The following is a 23,545-nucleotide window of genomic DNA, read 5'->3' as shown; positions in this document are numbered from 1 at the left end:
ACGAGAGCATGACTAAAAATGACTTTAAACTATATGTATAAACGAGGTTAAAAAGACAGTTGAGTGGCTTTTTCACACTGTAAAGACAGGCTGTTGATTTAAGAAGCATACTTACTGTTTCCTGGGCTGGATGCTGTTTTTCATCTTTCTTCTTTATCTGAAGACGTCCTAATTTCCTTAGATGAAAGAGGCTCACCTGGCTTCTCCACCCTCCTCCCAACAAATTGCTACTGGAGCAGGAGAGTTGCAGCCACACTTTTTGACATCTTGTACTTATATATTCTACCCACAATCATCCCAGAGGAGAAGAGGAAAGCCTATTGCAATTCTAGAGTTGTCAGATTTATGATGATTTTTTTTACACAAATTCTGTATTCATTCATAACTAGTATTTCCACAATGACCTGTTTAATAATTGGCATTGTTTTTTACTTTGTGTGATTTTATAATTCAATAAGCAGGTTCATCAAATTAGTAATTATTGATTGTGAAATTATCAGAACAGAAAGCTAAAATCGGATCTAGCCTCTGTTTTCTTCTGCATTTTATCAGGTTTTTTCTTATTCTTGGAAGAGGTCCTTAAACACTCCTAGGCAGTAGTTCTAAAGAGCAGTGCCCGTCTGTGTCTGTTGACAGTGTCATCATTAACAACTGTTATAGGGTGGGTCTGAGCTCAGTTTTGTCATCATTGAGATTAAATTGCCAGTGAAGTGAATTTCTTCTTGAGGAAATAATATTTCTTAATCCTGAGATACAGTCAAAAGCCATGAGTTCTGGCTTTGTCTAGAATTTACCATGTAATCCTAGAAAATCTATTTTCAGATATTCCCTACTCTTTAAGATGTGGATAGTGAGACCAAACCATTTCTAAGGTCCTTTTCCAGATATGAAATCTAACATAATGTTTAGAAATAAACAGAAGTTTGTTTGCAAATTTTAACTGTATAAGCCAAAATCTGTTTCCTTTTTAGTTATGGTATCATATTTTCAAGGATACCAGAAGCCATGTAGAGTAAAGCTAGTTAAACTGCTTCCAGTGATCATGTTTGTGTATGTGCTTTTAGGCATCCTTAACCTTGAGTTTTTATCAGTGTTCCCTCCCAAACACGTCTTGGTGGCTTATTGGATTGTTAGCATCGTAGAGAGTTGTTGATGTCTGAAAGTTTTGGAGAAACCATGACTTCTGACTTGACCACATGTTTACAGAAGGGAAAATAACACTGTTAATTACAGCCAGTCTCCATGGTTAGATGTGAAGGGGTGAGAGAGAGTAATTACTGTCGAGCACTTTTCTGTGTAGATTTCCTCTGGGCACTCTTGGATTATGGTAATCTAGATGGGGGAAATGACCTAGCTTTGCTATCCTATTTTCCCCAGAGCAGCATTTAACAATTGCTTAATATGAGAACTATTATGTATGAGCACTTCTAACCACAGTGGAAGAAAGCAAGGTGTTTATCCCCCCAGGGAGGTGGCAAAACCAGAGAGTAACACAAAATTTCATATCCTGACAAAAGCCTTTGGGGTTACAAGTGCAAAGCTGATTTTGCCTCAGTGTTGCCAAAACATCAGGTACAGCTCAGTTTCACCCCAGATAAGGTTCAAGTGAGTTCTGTTGTGTCTTATCAGAATAAGGCTTGAGGTTTCCTGTTAGTATAATTCTTAGGTAGTTCTGTGTATTCCATATGTTTGTAAGAAAATTATAGTTAACACTTAGTGCATCAGAATTTAATTTTAATAAATTTTCTTTCATTTACCTGAACCTTTGCCCCAAATTGGATTCATGATGGGCAATAAAATAAAAAAGATTTGGCATAGTTGCCAATGATGATTATCTTGTAGAAATCAACTTTTAGTTAGGAATGCACCATAAAATTATTAGATTATTTCATTAAATCTTTTTATGGGACAATTACAGTAAAATGTAAGTGAATTGTGATATCATTTGTAAATTTAACTTATGACAAGCCAGACATTTTGCTGTAAACATTAGTTATTAAAGTATCATTTCAGCTAATTGCTTCCTGTAGGGAATAAGTCAGTTTTATAATAGTTACTTGAATACCCAGAATAGGTAAGCAGTTTCTCTGTTCAGTGGCTACAAATCTCAGTAGAGTAAAGATTCTGGGATACAGTCTTAAGTGCCATCTTTGTAAAAAAAAAAAAAAAAAAAAAAAAAATTAGACCTTTTAGAATAAGTTGGATGAGGCTTAACAAGATACAGTCTATAAAAAGAAATTCTGTTAAGCAAACTAAATAACGCTTTTTTGTGTGGACAAGGCATTTAATTCGTATTAAAAACATCATTTGCATTTTCCCTTTAAATGAAAAATAAGTTTTTAAAAGCAATCTTTATATATGAATATACTATGTGAATAACTTTACTTGACAATATTTGGTTTAGCTATATATTTGCTGGAAGGATCGGCTACTTCTTTAACCCCAAGAAGAGATTCACCACGAGAAATTTCACGATTATCATAATACTATCCCCCAAAATCTTGTTACAACCATGTTTATCTTACTGCTCACCATGACTTGTGATAAATTCTTGTCAGCCCCATTCATTTATTTATCTGCGTATCTCAAGTGTTGATGTATGTGACACTTTGATAGATAATAGAGGTAAAAAAGGCAAAAGTTCACAAGATTTCCTCCTGCCTAAAGTGTATAGTCTAATTGGCGGTTAGTGGATGCTAATTAAGTAATCGTACAGACAAATATAAAGTCCTAACACAGTATAGAGGTCTATGTGAGGCTATGATGGGTGGTTTGATCTAAACAGGGAAGGCAAGGAAATACGCCCTAAGAAAGTGATTCTGAAGTTGAAATCTAAGAATGAATTTGATTAAGTGAAGAACTTACCAGGTAGATACTATAGCACTGGCACATACAAAGGCAAAAAGCCAGATACCATGTAGACACCAGAGCTTCTGGAGCAGCAATCACAGGGAAACTTGCATATAGGATCAGTGGCAGGTATGCAGGCCACCTACTGCTCATCGGGCTCTAGGTAGTGCTCAGCATTCTTCCAGGGCTGCACCAGAGTTGGGGAGAGGGTCTCTGACACTTGAGCTCTGGAGCTTTTAAGCTGCATGACTTGGGAAACTTTATACCCTCTCCTGGTATGAGATCGGGGCTAGTGCAGCTTGGCAGGACCATGCACAGTGTTGCTTGGGTAGTACCAGGCCCTTTCCTGGCACAGTCCATGGGCTAGGGTCCAAGTCTTGAGGTTGATCAGAAGTGATTGCTTTAAACATGGAGTTGCAGCCAGTTTCCACAGAGCTTTGCAGCATGCCAACTCCTTTTCTTGGAGTCCAGCCCACAAAGGGCTTGATTAGCCCTTCTTAAGCAGGCACAAAAGCCCTTTGGTAGGAGAGAGAATAGTGAGTTAAAAGGGACCACCTCCATTGTGATTGGAGTGATATAGTGGATACTGCGCTGGAAGCAAATTAATGTTTTGGTAGTGGAAGAGGTGCTTTGGAATGATGAATTCCCTGCCTCGGGTGGGTTGATGAAAGATTGAACTTTTAGGGAGTGTAAGGATCCCATGAGTTTTTAACAAAGTTTATTGTATATTTGTCAAAAATAACAGTGACTTTTCATTTGTACTGAACTCTGCATTTTAAAACTCCATGTCTAATAAATTTACAGAAAAAGTATCAAATGATTATATTATGAAAGAAATGGAAAATAAGAAAATCTGGTCTGTCATGTATTATGGGCCCCTTCCAATTGAATACATGACTGGCTGAAATGAAATACATCTATCAGACTTTCCTAGTGTTCAGATGAGCGAATGGATGAAATTAAAGAAGATATTGATGAATATGTTTTCTGTTTGAGATAGAGTGTTTTAATGAGTGAATTATAGTTTAAGTGAAAATTTTTGAATATCATTTAAACTCTTAAACTAAGGTTCCATTTAACTATAGAAATGCAGGTAACTTTTACTTTAATGTACCTGTTGAAGTAACCATCATCTCACGGTAGCCAAAGTTACTTCTAAAATGTATTTGACAAATTTTATTAGTGTGATAATTTGTTTCAAGATATTAGCATGTTTGTTATCTTAAAACACTTTATTCTGATTATGTAACACATATGATTAATTTTCCATTAGCTTTAGCATTTCAACTGCTAAGTAAGTTGAAATCCTACTGAATTATGAATTTTGTGGATAAAATCAGTAAATGTTGTGGTGAAGAGGCAAATTGGCTATACAGTTACAGGATAACTTTGTGAACCTGCTTAGCTACCATGAATCATTATATTCTATTTACTGTACTAACTGCCATTCTTTCAGATTCAACTAAAAGTTCATTTTGTTAACTTTTCAGTGATCCATCTTTTTATACTTCCCTTCTTCGTGGTTTTATGTTTCCAGCCTTTCTGTGATTATTTTTCCTCTCTTTCTGCCTCTCTTCTTGCTTTCTGAAGCCATGTCCCTGAACCTGAGGATTATGGCTGCTCTCCTGATGAATGGTAAGCTCTATGGAACTTTCCGCCTCATTGATCCCTGTAAAAGGTTTGCATTTTATTGTTTTGTAAGACACATTTCACTCTCTTCTATATAAATATATGTATATATAAATAAAATATTGCTGAGCAGTTAGGGTAACAGTGCTGTAAAGTAGATATTTCTTGAAATCTATTGAATATTCCTGATTTTTGATGGAGAAACATGTAGTTTATAGGTTAGGTTTGCCAGTTTTACATTATTTATCTATAATAAAGTCTAATGATCAATTCCAGAGTGTGGGCTTTGGACTACCTCAAGTTTCAGCTACAGCTCCTGAAGCCATCTGAGGTTTTTCTAGCTCAGTACTGCCACCTTCTGCCACTACTTATGTACTTTACAGAGCTACCAAAAGAGGCTACTGAAACATACCCAAGCAGTGGAAATTTCCTTCTGTTTCTTACGATTATTCTAGTAAGTCTGTGTGAGTGGTGAACATTTTTAAAATCTGCACCAAATGTTAGAAAACTATGCTACCAAGCACTAGAATTAACTTTAGTATATTTAATTTTGGCATCATTAAAGACAGCATTTTATGGGTTTAATTTCACTACTTTATGAGTTTTTTGTTGATTTTACCTTAAAATTCCTCCCCTTTGTGAATTTATATTTTCTTCTTGGATAGTGCAGATTTATTTTGATATTTCTATAATTCATCATGAGTTGGTGGGCAAATGAAATTTCAGGAAATATGTTCCTTTAATGTTGGTAACTTTAGAAAACATTGAGAATTTATAGGTAGTTACATTTTTATTTCCATATTACTCATGTATTTGGTGACGAAGCCACATTTTCAATATACTTTGAAGTCGAATAACATCATTTAAATATTTTTCAACAGAGAATTTATTTCAGTGAAGTGAAGATTTGGTAAAAATTTTCAGTAAATCTCACAACACCTAGGGTTAATGACAGGCAGCTGTTGGGTTCTTGTGACAACTGATGAGACACCACACGCCCATTGCTTGGAGTGTCGTACATTTTGACACCTACACACAAGTAATTTTTAATATTTTTAAATGTACCAAAGCATCTTACTATTAGTGGATAATTCAAGTTTAACATTGTATATATTCCCTCTTATTTAATCCTTTGAGAAGTAGTTAAAATTTTGACTATATCTGCTTTTCTATAACATTAACATAATTCTATTAATTTTAAATATTGTCATTAGTGTAGAAGTGATATACATATCCTCTAAAATAACTCAGTTATTCCTAACAAGAAATTGCCTTCTCCATATTTTTCTTAATGTTGGAAGGAAATGTTAAAAATTGATATTTGTTTACTCACATCATTCAAAATATTCTACTTTCAATAGAGGTTGTTTCATAACTTTTATTGGTGCTGGAAAGAGAGGAGGTTATTTTATCTAGTTTAGTAAGTTCTTTTTGTAAAACACCCGTTTGGAAAACTTGATATTCTAAACTAGGTAACTCCAAATAAGAAATGTCAGCTTTGTCATAAATTGCTTGTACATTTCCACTTATAGTTACATATAAGCTTAGATAGTAATGATTTTAAAAAATAACAATAGGGAAGGCTTTCACTACCGTTACAGTAAAGTGAGTTGTTTGTTAAGATGGAGTCTCACTCTGTCACCCAGGCTGGAGTGCAGTGGCACAATCTCAGCTCACTGCAACCTCCACCTCCCAAGTTCAAGTGATTCTCCTGCCTCAGCCTCCTGAGTAGCTGGGACTACAGGCATGCACCACCACACCTGGCTAATTTTTGTATTTTTAACAGAGACAGGGTTTTACTATGTGGGCCAGGCTAGTCTTAAACTCCTGACCTCAGGTTATCCGCCCGCCTCAGCCTCCCAAAGTGCTGGGATTACAGGTGTCAGCCACCATGCCCAGCCTCAAGCTTTATTTTAAATATATACTTGGATTCTCCATCTATAAAATAAATAATTACTTATAGGCCTGCAAAAATGAAAGAACAAATGTTTCCTGAGCTGCTACTGTGTCCAAGGTTATGTGGAGTGATCAAAGATGTGGGCTTTGGATACTAAGCAACCAAGTTCAGATTTTCATTCTGCTGGTGCTGTTGAACAAGTTACTTAACTCTTTGCCTGAATGTCCTCGTCTGGAAGAATGTAGATAATAATAGTAGTTGCATCATCAGGAGGTTTTGAAGGTTAGATGAGCTCTGTTTGTGTAGTGCTTTGGATAGTGTCTGCACATAGTAAGCCCACACTGAGTGTTAGTTCTGGTGCTCTCACTTAATCCTCATGACATATTTGACATGGCCATTTTAAAGTTGGTGAAATTCAGGCAAAGAAGCTAATAAGTAGTTTGCCCAAATTATAAAAACAAGTAGATGTGAGAGTTGAAACCTACATCAGCCTGGTTATAAAACAGTACTGGTTACATTACATCCTATGGACTCTAACTTTAAAGAATATCTGCTTTTTAGATCACAAGATATCCTTCAAATTTCAGTCATTTTACCTTGATATTTCTCTTTTTCATTTAATATTTTTCAGCCTAGAATTTATTTCAGTAAATTTCTTGTGGTGTTAGGCAAGAGCAGATTAAGCAGGTAAAATTTAACAAGTTTGTGTAAAGTTAGCATAAGGGCATACAACTTTGCACAACTTTGAACATTTGCCCAACCTCATCCACTTGGTTTCACATTGCCAATGAAACCAAGATCAAAAGTGTGATCCCAGTTGAATCCTGTGCTCCAGGCATCTGACTGCATCTTCATGCTGATCTTCAGGAGTAAAGAGTCTAGATGACTCTATAAATCCAAAATCTGAAAGGGCATTCCAATATGGCTGTTCGGCAGCTTCAGTTTCATGTAAAGTTCATTGAATTCCATGTATAAAACCCATGAGCTTATATGTATTTTACTGCCCTACTTGAACCAGTATTCACAGAAATGCCAAATTAAAAAAACATAATTACCTCTTAGATATATGTAGATTACATATTTACATTGAGTTGAGTTTGAAGGCAAACCTGTAATGTATTAAGTCTTTCCACATATTCTGTTAACATTAAAGATAATCAGATGATGGTTATAGCTCTACTCACTTAGGTATATTAATATAAATAGTTTATAGAGATAAAACTATTTCCCAACCAGTAGCTACCTACTGCAAATTAACCTGGTTTTCTCATTGCCAAGAACCATCAGCTAGCATATAACCTCACAGATTAATTCCTTTTTATTAAAAATCTACTTCTCTAGATTGATAGTATCAATACTTTGGATTGAAGGGGAGAATCTATTTATTCTTAACATCAATGTAGCCCTAAGATATGCTTATTTTCTAAAACTATATATTTCTATAATTATTTTTTATCATTTTCTGTCTTCTGTTGTGGAAAATTTTAAGCATGAACAAAAGCAGACAGATGTACTGATCCACCTGCTTCAATAATATGCACTTAAGACCAGTTCATTTATGCCTTTCCCCCACTATCATTTTGAAGTAAATCCAAAATAACATATTATTTGTTTTTTCTCAACTGTTTAATATAGTTTCACATTATTCTTGTTAATAATTGTTTAAGTAAATGCTAGTGAGGGTGATTCCCCAGAAGGATCACCTTAAAGTGTTCTGTGCTTAGTCATTTCACTGGGGTTTTTAGTATTATCACAGTATCAGTGGAGAGTACTACACTGTATTTTCTATCCTCTGGTCTTTATTTATTTTCTCATTTCATTCTGGTCTATAATTATGTATAAAGTGAGTGGTATTCATTTATTCTGCTGCAAAAGCTAGGCTCACTAAAACATTCTTCCAGGTATGACTGCATAACAAAGAGATCTAACACATCCAAATTAATGTTAGTCTTCAAAGCAGTCACCTTGGCAGGTAGTTTATTTGTTCCAGTAAGGCAGCCATTTCACAGAATGTTTTTGAAATTCCTCTTTTGTAATTGCCTTTAGAAATACGTTGAGTCACATAGTGTATTAGTCTGTTTTCAAGCTACTGATAAAGACATACCCAAGACTGGACAATTTACAAAAGAAAGAGGTTTAATTGAACTTACAGTTCCATGTGGCTGGGGAAGCCTCACAATCACGGCAGAAGGCAAGGAGGAGTAAGTCATGTCTTACGTGGATGGCAGCACGCAAAGAGAGAGCTTGTGCAGGAAAACTTCTCCTTATAACAACCATAAGATCTCGTGAGACTTAATTCACTGTCATGAGAACAGCACAGGAAAGACCTGTCCCATGATTCAATTACCTCCCACCAGGTCCCACCCATAAACACGTGGGAATTCAAGATGAGATTTGGGTGGGGACACAGCCAAACCATATCATTCCACCCCAGCCCCTCCCAAATCTTATGTCCTCATATTTCAAAACCAATCATGCCTTCCTAACAATCCCCCAAAGTCTTAACTCATTTCAGCATTAACTGAGAAGTCCACAGTCCAAAGTCTCATCCGAGACAAGGCAAGTCCCTTCTGCCTATGAGCCTGTAAAATCAAAAGCAAGTTACTTACTTCCTGGATACAATGGGAGTATAGGGATGGGATAAATACAGCCATTCCAAATGAGAGACATTGGCGAAAACAAAGGGGCCACATGCCCCACGCAAGTCCAAAATCCAGCAGGGCAGTCAAATCTTAAGGGTCCAAAATGATCTCCTTTGACTCCTTGTCTCACATCCAGGTCACACTGATGTAAGAGGTGGGTTCCCATTGCCTTGGGCAGCTCCACCCCTGTAGCTCTGCAGGGTACACCCTCCCTCCTAGCTGCTTTCACAGGCTGTCATTGAGTGTCTGTGGCTTTTCCGGGTGCATGGTGCAAGCTGTCAGTGGACCTAGCATTCTGGGGTCTGGAGGATGGTGGCCCTCTGCTCACTGCTCCACTAGGGACTCTGGGCGGAGGGGGAGCTCTGACCCCAAATTTTCCTTCTGTACTGCCCTAGCAAGAGGTTCTCCATGAGGGCCCCACCCCTATAGCAAACTTTTGCCTGGGCATCCAGGCATTTTGATACATCTTCTGAAGTCTAGGCAGAGGTTCCCAAACCTCAATTCTTCCTCCCCCTCCCCCGACAGAGTTCTGCTCTCTTGTCTAGGCTGGAGTGCAGTAGTGCAATGTTGGCTCACTGCAACCTTTTCTTCCTTGGTTCAAGTAATTCTCCTGCCTCAGCCTCCAGAGTAGCTGAGATTACAGGCATGTGCCACCACGCCCAGCTAATTTTAAGTATTTTTAGTAGAGACAGGGTTTCCCCAGTTGGCCGGGCTGGTCTTGAACTCCTGACCTCAGGTGATCCACCTGCCATGGCTTCCCAAAGTGCTAGGATTACAGATATGAGCCACCACGCCTGATGCAAACCTCAATTCTTGATTTCTGTGTACCCACAGGCTCAACACTGCATGAAAGCTGCCAAGACTTGGGGCTTCCACCCTCTGAAGCACTAGCCCAAGCTGTACCTTGGCCCCTTTTAGTTATGGCTGGAGTGGCTGTGACACAGGGCACCAAGTCCTAGACTGCACACAGCATGGGGACCCTGGCCCTGGTCCATGAAAACATTTTCTCCTAGGCCTCTGGACCTGTGATGGGAGGGGCTGCCGTGAAGACCTCTGACATGCCCTGGAGACATTTTTCCCATTATCTTGGGGCTTAATATTCAGTTCCTCCTTACTTATGCAAATTTCTGCAGGCAGCTTCAAATTCTCCTCAGAAAATAGGTTTTTCTTTTCTATCACATTGTCAGGCTGCAAATTTTCTGAACGTTTATGCTCTGCTTCTCTTATAAAACTAAATGCCTTTAACAGCACCCAAGTCACCTATTGAATGCTTTGCTGCTTAGAAATTTCTTCTACCAGATACCCTAAATCATCTCTCTCAAGTTCAAAGTTCCACAAATCTCTAGGGCAGGGGCAAAATGCTGCCAGTCTCTTTGTTAAACATAACAAGAGTCACCTTTTCTCCAGTTCCCAACAAGTTCCTCGTCTGCATATGAGACTACCTAAGCCTGGACCTTATTGTCCACATCACTATCAGGCTTTAGTCAAAGTCCTTCAAGTCTTTAGGAAATTCCAAACTTTCCCACATTTTCTTGTCTTCTTCTGAGCCCTCCAAACTGTTTCAACCTCTGCCTATTACCCAATTCCAAAGTTGCTTCCACATTTTCGGGTATCTTTTCAGCAGTGCCCCCACTCTACTAGTATCAATTTAATGTATTAGTCTGTTTTCACACTGCTGATAAAGACATACCTGAGACTGCGCAATTTACAGAAGAAAGAGGTTTATTGGACTTACAGTTCCACGTGGCTGGGTGAGCATCACAATCATGGCAGAAAGCAAGAAGGAGCAAGTCATGTCTTACATGGATGCCAGCAGGCAAAGAGAGCTTGTGCAGGAAAACTCCCCCTTGTAATAACCATCAGATCTTGTGAAATGTATTCACTATCACGAGAACAGCACAGGAAAGACCTGCCCCCATGGTTCAATTACCTCCTATCAGGTCCCTCCTACAACATGTGGGAATTCAAGATGAGATTTGGGTGAGAACACAGCCAAACAATATCACATAGAAAACCAGTCCTCATTACTTTGGTCAAAAACCAGTATCTAACAAAAATATTATTATTGAATTCAATCACTTGCTCATATTTTTGGACTTTACTCTACTTTGGACTTTACTTTGCGGCCAGTTGTACCATTGAAAAGCAGGAGGTGCAGAACTTTCCCCCAAAACAATGCTTTCTTAGCCAGGTCCTAAGGCCAGAGGTCTCAGGAGCAGCAGCAGCAGCAGCAGTGGGTCCCCCAGGAGAACCTCTAAGGTCACACAGGGTGCCCACTGCAGACAGGCTATAGTGCATGGTGCCTTCTCCCTGACAACCACCTCCACTTCACACCAGCCACAGCAAGGAACTTTGACACCAGCATGGATCTCTGCCTGCCACTGATGGCCATGGCTATTGAACAGGTGGTATTCCATCAGTTCTTTATACCAAGTCCTTTGTGAAGCATTCCACAGAGCATGTGTCAATGGCATGTGTTCACCCAGCCTCCAAAATAGAAGAGACTCCAAGACAAATAGGAGATATCATCAGCGTGTTTCATCACCTCTGACATCTGAGAGAAAGAAGAAACCTGAGCTTCTACTATTGGATCAAAATTATGTTAACTTAAAGAACCAGATTATAAAAAGCAGAAAGATGAGGGCTCTGAGAGCCAGACTTTTGTCACGATACCCACCATTAGATCATCATTATAATACCTTCAGGTGTGACAGTGTTAGTGCAACTAACACCTGGCCCATACCTCATGGAATTGCACAGGAGGGCACAGGAAAGCCTCATGAATGTGTTACCAAACAGGGAGAGAGATGGAGGCAGAGCAGGAGCTAGGAGAAGTTTTTAGGTCCCTATTGAGATCCACTCCTTCCAAGAGGAGGAAGAGCCACAGAGCTCAGCTCCCTGCAGGTCTAAGTCAAAGAGCCAGTGACTTCCTGTTGAGATGAGCTGGTGATGCTCCCTACAGAGGCTCCCTGTGTCCAAGGACTACAAGCCCCCCACAAAAGTCTCACAAGTCTTAGAGACAGACCTCATCCAATTCATGAAGCCACTCATTGGAGTGGGCAGATAATTCTGAAAATACAATAAGAAAAGTTGTAACTACAGAGATCAGTGTCAGGGTGGTTGAGGTTGTGAGTGGGCCATCACTGTGAGTGGGACTACTTTGGGAAGAGCAGACATCAGAGGGTAAGCCAGGGGTCCCAGAGTCACTAGCTGACCTCGGCCTTTTCCCAGAGGGATGTCTGGAGGGCTGCCTACCTTTGAGCCATTGGCATGTACACCTCAGTGTGAGTGGCCCCACATTACAGCTCTTTCTGGAAAAGGTTATTGACCCTGGACCTTGTGATGAACTTTGAAATGGAATTGAGGAGACCGTAAGTGTTCTTCAGGCCGGCCCGGGGCCCACTGTGCACCTGTCCCAGTGCGGGGCCCACCTGAGCAGCAGCCCTGCACACGCTGGATAAAAAGCAAGTACATTTGTCCCCGTTGGTGTGGCTTGGTGCTAACAAGCTGTCTCTTCACTCCCAAACCAATACTCAATTACATTAGGCCAATATAATGGCTATATTAGCTTGAATTTACATATATATTTTGCAGTGTCTTGCAATATGAGAAAATGATCTTAATAGCCCCATTATCTATCCATGTTATAAATAAACATGTTTAAAACAAGTTAAAGCTACATATGAAAACTCAGAACCTGAATTTTCCACTTAAAACTTGTTAAATGTGAAAAATATTAGGTTGGTGCAAAAGTAATTGTGGTTTTGCAGTTTTTTAGTGGCAAAAATCTCAAATTACTTTCGCACCGATCTAATATTTAGATCTGTGTTGAAAATCATAGACTTTTCTCTGTGCAACTCTAAGTGCAGGCTACCAGCTCCTAAATAAAGAAGTTCCCTGTATGTGCATGTTATGTAGTTAAACAATTCTGTCTACTCAGGACATTTGGAATGTTAAAGAATTTGTAGTTTGTCATTCTGCTTGCTTAAGTGTTCAAATGTGTACACAACCATGAGTTCCCATTCTAGTGGTATGTCTGAGCTGCCCTCCCTGTTCCTTACTCATTAAAGTGATGAATTTTGTAAAAACAAAACAAAAACCCAAACAGCAAAATGGTGTTATTTTAAAGTTATACTGCCTTTTTCATGTGTGCATGAGTGTAATATGTATATGTGTATAATGTGCATTTAGTGTATAGATAGGGTGTTTATTTCAGATGACTGATGGGTTTTGTACTTGTTTTAAATTTGATTTTTTTAAGTTCACAATGCATTAACATATTAAAAGTTCAAAGAGTGTAAAAGAAAAGGTTTTGATCCCCTCCCTGTCTTAGAGCCCTCCATTTCCCCTACCAAAGACAGCCTGTGGGACTAATTTCAAGTGTATCCTTACCGATCTCTTCTATAAATATTCATACATTTATTTTTTCTTTCTTATTTTTACAGAAAGTGAAGCATACTGTACACTGCTTTGCACCAGCTTTTCATTTGACAGTGCATCTTTGAGATTTTTTCATATTCATAAAAAGCTTCCCTTTGTTTGTAAATGCACCACAATACTTTTAAGCAGCACTACTGACGGGCCTTTGTGTTTCCTAAGTCTTTGCTATTAAAACTGGACTGTAGGGGTTGGGTGCAGTAGCTCACGCCTGTAATACCAGCACTTTGGGAGGCCAAGGTGGGTGAATCACCTGAGGTCAGGAGTTCAAGACCAGCCTGGCCAACATGGCAAAACCTTGTCTCTACTAAAAATACAAAAATTAGCCAGGAGTGATGACACATGCCTGTAATACCAGCTACTTGGGAGGCTGAGGCAGGAGAATTGCTTGAACCCAGGAGGTGGAGGTTGCAGTGAGCTGAGATCGTGTCACTGCACTCCAAGTTAGCCAAGATTGTGCCATTGCACTCCAGCCCGGGTGACAGAGTGAGACCCTGTCTCAAAAATCAGAACAAAAAGACAAGTACTGCAACGTATAAATTTGTACGTATAGTATTTTATACCAGTTAAACAATTAATATAAATTCCTAGAACTGGAATTACTGAATCAAAGTATTTTAAATTTTAAATTTTGCCCAATTGCTTTTCTTTTAGAATTTGTACAGTTTATGTTCTCACCAATGATATGTGCTTTACTATTTTCCTACAATTACAACAGCACAAAGTTGTCAAGTTTTATTTTTGCCACAATGATACATTTAAATTTCACCTCTCTCAATATGAGGTAAAGTTGAATGTATATATAAAGCCATTTATATTTCCTTCCTTGTGAATTGGGTGTTTATATCCTTTGCTCATTATTGTACTACATTGTTGATCTTTTTGTAAATTGATTTCTGGTAATTCTTTTTATTCCGTGGAAATTAGCCTTTATAAGTTGGAAATATTTTTTTCCCAGTTTGTCATTTAGCTTTTGACTTTTCTTGCAGAAGTTGGTTGTGTTTTGTTTTAAGAGATGATCTCCCTCTGTCACCCAGGCAGGAGTGCGGTGGTACCATCATAGCTCACTGCAGCCTCAAACTCCAGAGCTCAAGGGATCCTCCCACTTCTGCCTCCCAAGTAGCTGGGATTGCACACCACCAGCTGGTGCATACCACCAGACGTGGCTATTTTTTTAATTTTTTGCAGAGGCAGGTCTTGCTGTGTTGCCCAGGCTGGTTTCAAACTTCTGGCCTCAAGCAGTCTTCCTGCCTCAGCCTCCCGAAAGTGCTGGGATTACAGGTGTGAGCTACTACTGCACCTGGCCTGTTGCCATAGTTTTTACTATGCAGAAATATTTAGATTTATGTAGTCAGATTTATATATTATGTTTTCTGAATTATATATGATACCTAAGCTTTTTCCATTCCTAAGTTTTTAAAAAAAAAAAAGTTTCACATATCTTTAGTACATTTATAAAATCATTGATCCATCTGGAGTTTATTTTGATTGACAAGGTGAAAAGTATGGATTCAGCTCTTTTCTTTTCTCTGGTGGCTCTCCTATTGACATGAATTTTGAATTTAAAAAACAGTCTTAGTACATACTGTCATATGCAAGGACAACTATACTGATTAAGCCATATATTCTTTGAATGTTTTAATTTTTATTGCTGTAGAGATTCTTCATTTTTGTATCATCAGAAAATGAGTAGTTACAATGTATCATAACTTTTAAGTCAGCCTAAAGAAGCTGCAAATTATGACATTGTGGGTTCCCTGCTCTGTTCTCCTTACCTTAACTGTGATACTCCCTGCCTTATTGCTTCTTGCAAAATACCATAATGTCATTGTCTCCTTGGGAGCAAAGTGACACTCAAAAATTGCTAGGCAAAGATGTAACCAAATGTTGATGTTGGCTTGCATTTTTATTTGTGAAAGTTTGACTAACAGTCCTATTATTTTTACTTTTAATGTGATGGTTCTTATTTTTAACTGATATGAGCTTGCAAATTTTATCTGTTTATTTTTACTAAAAGTAAATATTTTGTACAATTTTGGAGAGGAGTGGTGGAAGCTCCATGCCTGAGTTATCCAACCCAGGCTGTCTGATTAGAGGATGAGTTGTTTCTGGTTTTTGTTTCTGGTTTTTTTGTTTTTGTTTCTGTTTTTGTTTTTGAGACGTAGTCTTGCTCTGTTACCCAGGCTGGAGCGGAGTCCAGTGGTGCAGTTTCGGCTCACCACAACCTCCACCTCCCAGGTTCAAGCAATTCTCGTGCCTCAGCCTCCCGAGTAGCTGGGACCACACCCGACTAATTTTTATATTTTTAGTGGAGATGGGGTTTCATCATGTTGGCCAGGCTGATCTCGAACTCCTGACCTCAGGTAATCTGTTCACCTCAGCCTCCCAAAGTTCTGGGATTACAGACATGAGCCACCATGCCCAGCCTGTTTTGGAGTTTTTTTAATTATCTTGGGAAGGAAGTCACTTTCTAGAAGAAGAGTTCTTTTTTAGCATTATCCCTGACAGAACCTTCATTACTGAATGGAAAATGGGGTTTGTCCATGTAAATATTTCAATTGCATATCCAGAGCTACTCGAATATAAATATGTTTGAAAATTAAGTCAATTATAGTAACTGATTTATAAAATGAAAGAATTATTGGTGAGATTAATAAGGCGTATCTTCAGATTTAAACGGCTTTTAGTCTGGAATTCTTTGGAAAGAAAATAGACTTCTTGCAAGATGTTACTGTGAATATTCCTTGACATTTGTTTAACAAGTAGAAAAGTACAGCTACAAACCATTTATGAATATATTTTAATAGGAAAATTTCATAAAGCCCCAAGTAATGAACTCTTTTTAATAAATGGTAATATTTGGAGGATAAATATATGCTATCTTTTTCTCAGATTTTTTTCCTTCCATCTTCAAAATTAGAGAAATAATGATGATGATGATGACATGTTCACTTTGGCCCCCAAGGATATTTTGATCATTCTAAACTACTACCTGCTAATAAAGATGTATTTTCTTAAGATTTGGAGACTTAATAGAGCAAATTACTACATGTAAATATGTGTTCCATTATAAACATTCTAACTTCCTCCTTAAGTTTACTGGAGAAATGTGTTTCATTGAAGATACTATGTATGTTCTCTTCTTTCAAATTCTGTTTTCTTCATTGAGTTTTCCATCCTGTCAAGCTGCTGCCTTTACAATATGGCAGTCTTGATATCTGACATGTTGACATTGATAATACTCTTTGTAACCTATAAATGTTGTGATTAAAAGCTTGCTGGATTATAATTGTTTAGTATTGGACACATTTTTTTCCATCAGTGAAATCTGAAATTTTCTTCTGTGCGCTAAAGCTCAAATGTATATATTTTCACTAAATTTTGCAAACTATACCCTTTTCTTTTGACATTCCCACTTGTGTTCCTTGTTTTTCCTTTGAATCTCAGTATTTTTATATTAAATCGTATGGCCATGAGATAAATGATAGCTAGTTTGCAGAGATAATTGACTCCATTTATATCGTATGAAGTACATAATACATTTGCTCATCTGAAGATAGCCACAACACAAAAATTCCATACTTTTATTATTTGTTCTTATATTTACAGAACAAATGTAATATGTTTATAAATATTTGCTCAGATATTAATGATGTTGATATAATCTGTAAATGGTTTATTCATGTTCTTATATTTCATATGGTTTTCATCACTACATATAAAGATTTCTCATGACTCAAATAGAAGAATATTTTGTATAATAGCTTTCATTAATTCTTAGAATCCTAAAAATTGAAAATATTATGGAAGTGGAAGAAATTCAGTTCCAGGTGTTTTAGTAGTTTCAGTTTTATATTTTTACAAATTTCATGTGGCTGCAATATAATTTAACTCTAGAAAAAATGAACTGTAAAATACTATTATTCATTACACTGCAAACATCTTTCACATTTTAGAATGCTTGAATATATTTTATGATACAATCATGAAATCTGTGATGTCTTATTTAGAAATGCAGGCCAAATTACATTTAATTTATTAAGGGTTTGGAGACATAACACTTTACTCATAAAGTACATTAACAAATAGATCGGTGGGCTGGTATAAATGAACTGGGTTTACTCTATTTTTTACCCCCTTCAGGCAGAACTCACAGTTTGGAGATGAAAAAACATTTAGTGATTCATCATTGCTGGAAAATCTCCAAAATAATCATGTAAGTTACATAAAACCATTATCTTTTTGTTAGTGAATAAAAACTAATGAATGTTTCTCTGAACTATCTTCTATGTTTATATATTTCTCTTTTTTTACTTTCATGATCTTTTATCTATTTATTTATTTATTTATTTATTTATTTATTTATTTATTTATTTGAGACAGAGTCTCACTCTGTCGCCGGGGCTGGAATGCAATGGCGTGATTTTGGCTCACTGCAACCTCTGCCTCCCAGAATCAAACCATTTCTCCTGCCTCAGCCTCCCAAGTAGCTGGGATTACAGGCACTCGCCACCACACCCAGCTAATTTTTGTATTTTAGTAGAGACAGGGTTTCGCCGTGTTGGTCAGGCTGGTCTTAAACTCCTGACCTCAGGTGATGCACCCCCTCAGCCTCCCAAAGTGCTGGGATTATAGGCATGAGTCACCGTGCCTGGCCTTATGATCATTTTTAATAATTATCAAAATCTATGCCAAATCGTTTTTACTTGGCCAACATTAATTCATGGTTGTTATTAATTTGATTTTAATATTATCATTCATCAATATTCTGTCTTTTCAAATTGTTTCATTTTAAATGATTATTGAACCTTCTGTGATACAATTCAATATTAACAATTTTAGAAATAAGTTATAGAAATAACTTTTAGAAATAAGTTATCTGCTCAGTACCATAGGCTAAATGTACAATAGAAACTGCAGCTTCTGCCACCCAATGTGAAAATCCTGCTTATGAAGTTACTGACTGTATTATGGTTCTCTGGGGGGCAGAACTAATAGGACAGATGGATAGATAGACAGACAGACAGACAGACAGACACACACACACACACACAGGGGAGTTTATTAAGTCATATTAACTCACACAATCCCACAATAGGCCGTCTGCACACTGAGGAGCAAGGAAGCCAGTCCACGTCCCAAAGCTGAAAAACTTGGAGTTCAATGTTTGAGGGCAGGAAGCATCCAGCAAGGGAGAGATGTAGGCTGGGAGGCTAAGACAGTCTAGCCTTTTCACAGTTTTCTGCCTGCTTTATATTCTGGCCACACTGGCAGCTGACTTACTCAAATGGTAATCTCCTTTGGCAACACCCTCACAGACACACCCCCAGGATCAACATTTTGCATCCTTCAGTCAAGCTGACACTCAGTATTAACCATCACACTGACACTTACTCAGTTTTCATAAGATCAAGTTATAGAGTCTTCTGGAGTTAAACCCCGGAACTTTTTCTCATAACCATTTCAAGCCCAGTATATCAAAACTTGAACTCATGATTGTTACCCTAAAACATGCATCTTCTCTAGCACAGGTTGACTTGTCACTTTTGCCCGAGTGGGGCCCTATCAGTATGTTGATATGGGTATTTTTGTATCTCTCTTTTCTACACGAGCCTTCAACAAAATATTAACTTCAGGATCTACAAAGCCTAGACCGAGACCACCTCTTCCCTCTTGGATTCTCAGCTTTCAGTAAATTGTACCATCACCTATCTTGTGACAAGCCTAGAGGGTTGTCTTTGATGCCTTCTTTTCTCTCCATGTCCAGATCTCTGAGTCACCAAGCCCTTGTCAGCTCTGATTGCTAGAATCTATCTTGGGTGTCGGCTGCAGTTAATCCTCATTTTCACCACCCCAGTCCAGACCACGAGCACCCACTCTGTGGATTTCTGTGGTAGCCTCCTGGCCAGTCTCCTGGGTTGCATTTTTACTTCTCTCCAGTTATTGTTGCCCATGACAGCTGAAAAATGCAAATGGAAATCAAGTCCCCTCACTATCCTGTTTAAGCCTATTCTCTGCCTTCTCTCTTCACTCTTAAAGTAACATGATCTGGCCCCTGCCTAAGCTGTCACCCTCACTTTGAGCTCCTTTTCTTTCTCCCCATCCCACTGGCTGCCTTTTATTTTCTAAGACACATCATTTGTTCCTTCTTTATGACCTTTCCTGCTTGATGGAAAGCACTTTGCTCAATTCTTCATGAGGCTAAAACTTCATCAGCTCAAATATTACATTATCTTGAGAATAACCACAGACTCGCTCAACTCACATTACATGATATTTGCATATTCCCTTCTTTACAGTGCTTGTCTTGCTATAAGTAAACAATACGTGTACATTTATTTGTGTTCAGTCTTCCCCACAACGCCAAGCTTCACATGGCAGGGACCATGTCTGTTTAGTCCACTGTTCTAGCCTGAACACAGTTTTTTCAAATAATGTTCTGATATATCTTCTTAGTCACTTCACATTATTATTTTTTTTTTGCCCAAGAGCATAGAGAAATGTTTTTCCTTTATTAAATTGAATGACATTTCTCTTTATTGAGAGCCAGACAGGAAGATATTTAATTTAAAATATCTGGCTTCTCTCCTATAAACCCTAAGCTCCGTGCAGAAAGGGTACACCCTTCCGTCTGCTCAGGCTGTAAGAGTCCACTGGACATAGGAGTTGTTCGTAATTTTTTTATTCATTAAAATATGAATAAAGTTACCATTTTGGGCGAGGAGAGACAAAGCATTATAGAAAAATCCTCAATCATTATCACCCCAACGCAAAGTATAACCCCAATGCAGTAAGATTGCATGCCTAAAATTTAAATCTGATCAGGAATTACAACTAGGTAAATGAACATCTTCGAATTTTTATCCTGTCCTCCAAGGACAAGATTCAGCTACATCTGCCTTTCTCACTACACTATTTCTGTTTGACAACACCAAGTTGTCTTGTATAAATGTTTAGAAAATGAATGAAAGAGTAGAAAAATAATTTGAATTAAAAAACACATTTTCTTTATAATTGATGTTGGCTTCTTAGTTGGCTATAATCCCACACCCCCAATGTACAACAGCTATGTTTTTATGGGGTTTTGTTTGTTTATCTTGTTTGGTTTGTTTTGTTTTTGTTTTGAGACGGAGTCTTACTCTATTGTCCAGGCTAGAGTACAATGTTGCAATCTCAGCTCACTGCAACCTCCGCCTCCTGCCTCCCGGGTTCAAGCGATTCTCCTGACTCAGCTTCCCGAATAGCTGGCATTACAGGCGCCTGCCACCACGCCTGGCTAATTTTTGTATTTTTGGTAGAGACGGGGTTTCACCAGGCTGGTCTCAAACTCCTGACCTTAGACGATCCACCCGCCTCGGCCTCCCAAAGTGCTGGGATTACAGGTGTGAGCTACCACATCTGGCCAACAGCTATGTTCTTAATAGACATGAAGTAATATTACTATCAGTGTCAAAATGTTCACATGAGAAGGGCTTAAATTATGTGTTTATTTTTCACAGCCAACTGCACCTATAATATGTGAATTTCTTACAATGATGGCAGTCTGTCACACAGCAGTGCCAGAGCGAGAGGGTGATAAGATTATTTATCAAGCAGCGTCTCCAGGTACAAATGAAGCAATTGTAAAGTATTTTTTTGTGGAAAATTGTTCTGAATGTAAAAGTCAATTTAATTTTAAAAAGATAGCCAAATTGAGTGTTTTTTAGATAAAAATTTTTATTTACCAATTAGAAAAACCTTGGCTTTCAAGGTTAACTACATATGTGATATTTTAAAATGTATAACTTTGTATATGTAATTTTAGGTATATTACATAAGTTACATGAAAATTTGAATAACATAATTCTCATAAGTGAAAAATGTACTTTTTTACGTACACGTAATAATTTTTCGCTTCTTTATAAATACCTAAGAACTCTTAGTCAAGCTGATTTTGCACAGGTACAAATAGGAAAAGGAAGATGTGTTCGCCTGAGTATAGTAAGCTTATATAACTTTAGAACACCAATTTTGCCTTCCTCGTTTGTTAATGATAATAAAGAAGTTTGTGTATTTATTTGGGTGAGGAAAGTTTTACGCATTTGAAGGGATTCCATAAAATATTATTAGTACAGTTATCAATATTAAGTACTTAGGCTTAATTTTGGATCTATTTTCAGTGTAAAGTTGGGCAGATAGTTTGATGAGAACTTTGTTAGAAGTGTTTTAAACTGCATTCTAAGACAGCGTCTGTGACTTACAGGATATACTAAATTCCTTAAAAGCATAGGAATTGTTATGTCTGATATCATTAGAGTAGAAACTATGTGATGTTTTCTTATGCCATACCCTACTCTAGCAATAAAAAGGTTTTATTTAACATGATGAAATTCGTAGACATTAAAATCATTAGTTCATTTAAAGCTTGTTTAAACTGAATCCTCAATTAGCAATATTAGTTTCTCTAGACTCAACATTTTAGGAGGAAAAGGATAAAAGTTTAGAAGGCGATTTTCTCTGATTCCTTTTGAGAAAGTTTTCTAGCAAATACACTGGATGAAGGGGTACATTTAAATTAAGCTTCTTAGGAATTTAGACTTGACATTTCGGAAATGTAACTCTGAGTTCTATATGTGTCTCCAACACTTAAGATTATTCTCCTCATTTCCTTGGAATTGTCATGTAATTTTAAAATAATTGGATTAATAACAGGAGCCAGAATAAAAAGAACTTTAATTAAACAGAAAATTATATTACCTTAATGTACTTCTCTTGTACTGAGAATATTTTTTTTCAATCATATATTTGCTTTTACCTCTTTTTCTAAAACAGATGAGGGAGCATTGGTCAGAGCAGCCAAGCAATTGAATTTTGTTTTCACTGGAAGAACACCCGACTCGGTGATTATAGATTCAGTAAGTTAGTTGTTTTTAAGGTTCTTTTTAATCCAAGTAATACATTTGCATAGCTTCAAAGATAAAGTAATACCAAAAGGCTCATAATAAAATAGAGGTTCCCCACTCCAGAAGCAACCACTGGGTGTTCTTTTAGCTATTTCTTTAGGCATTTATACATCTCATATTTTCAAAAAAAAGGTGACTATTAATACATGTTTTGACTCTTCAATTTTAATATGTCTTCTGATTCTGTTACATGAGGGTGTATCTCTTGAATCACCATCCTTTTAGTTTATCCTTCCTCATACACTAAAATTATTATGATTTTATTCCAATTTTTAGTTAAATACTCAGGCCCAAGGTTTAAAGTGGGCAAAAGACTTGAGCCAACATTTCACAAGAGAAGCTATGTGGATGACCAATAAGCATGTGAAAAAACATTGTTAGTCATTGGGGAGATACAATTAAGACCACAGTGAGATAGCACTACATACCTACCCAAGTGATTCTCCCACCTCAGCCTCCCAAAGCACTGGGATTACAGGCATGAACCACTGCACCTGGCCACTTTTTCTTTTATTTTCTAAAGACTAAAATTTTAAAATGGATAGCACCAAATGTTAATGAGTATGTAGAGCAAGTGGAATACTCATACACTGCTAGCAGATGTGTAAAGTGGTACAGTCCCTTTGGAAAACCTTACAGAGTTGTCTAATTGAGGTAAACTTACACCTGAGCCAGCAATTGTGCTCATAGTTATACAGCAGAAATGGAAGTTTCTGTTTCTAAAAAGACTTGTAACAAAATGCTCCTATCAGCTTTATTCAGAGTAGCCAAAAACCAGAAACCAAACCAAATGCTCATCAATAGAAGAATGGATAAACAAATTGTGATATAGTCTCACAGTGGAACATCTAAACAATAAAAAAGAATGAGTTATTGATTCATCAACAGCAGGGATGAAAAATGAATCAAAACATGAATCAAAAACATTATGCCAAGCAAAAAAAGCCAGACACAAAGGAGTGCATCCTTTTAAATTTCATTTTTATGCAGCTCAAGATCAGGAAAAAGTGATTTATGGTGATAGAATTCAGAACAGTGGTTGCCTCAGGGCAGGGAAGAGATTGATTGAAAAAGGGCACAAGGGAATTTATAGGGTGGTGGGAATATTTTATATCTTGATTGGGGTGCTAATTGCCAAACTATACAAT

The 23,545-nt window shown here is 37.5% G+C and overlaps 1 protein-coding gene across 9 annotated transcripts in view; it reads left to right on the top strand.

The window, feature by feature from the left end:
- The window catches only part of ATP8A1 (ATPase phospholipid transporting 8A1), a 256,747-nt gene that overhangs the window by 85,507 nt on the left and 147,695 nt on the right, over positions 1–23,545 (top strand). For 5 of the 9 annotated variants that reach the window (XM_063663611.1, XM_054484583.1, XM_054484582.1 and 2 more), the window contains 4 exons: positions 4,441–4,485; positions 17,599–17,671; positions 20,955–21,060; positions 22,267–22,349. In XM_063663611.1, the coding sequence (XP_063519681.1) occupies positions 4,441–4,485; positions 17,599–17,671; positions 20,955–21,060; positions 22,267–22,349 (307 nt within the window). The remainder of the gene's footprint in view (positions 1–4,440; positions 4,486–17,598; positions 17,672–20,954; positions 21,061–22,266; positions 22,350–23,545) is intronic. The other 4 variants (XM_054484585.1, XM_054484584.1, XM_063663615.1 and 1 more) reach the window with 1 other exon arrangement.

This window comes from Pongo pygmaeus, chromosome 3 (genome assembly GCF_028885625.2).
Source record: "Pongo pygmaeus isolate AG05252 chromosome 3, NHGRI_mPonPyg2-v2.0_pri, whole genome shotgun sequence".
In the NCBI taxonomy this organism is placed as follows: Eukaryota; Metazoa; Chordata; class Mammalia; order Primates; family Hominidae; genus Pongo; species Pongo pygmaeus.
The sequence above is the reverse complement of the archived record's forward strand: the minus strand, read 5'-3'. Positions and strand labels throughout refer to the sequence as shown.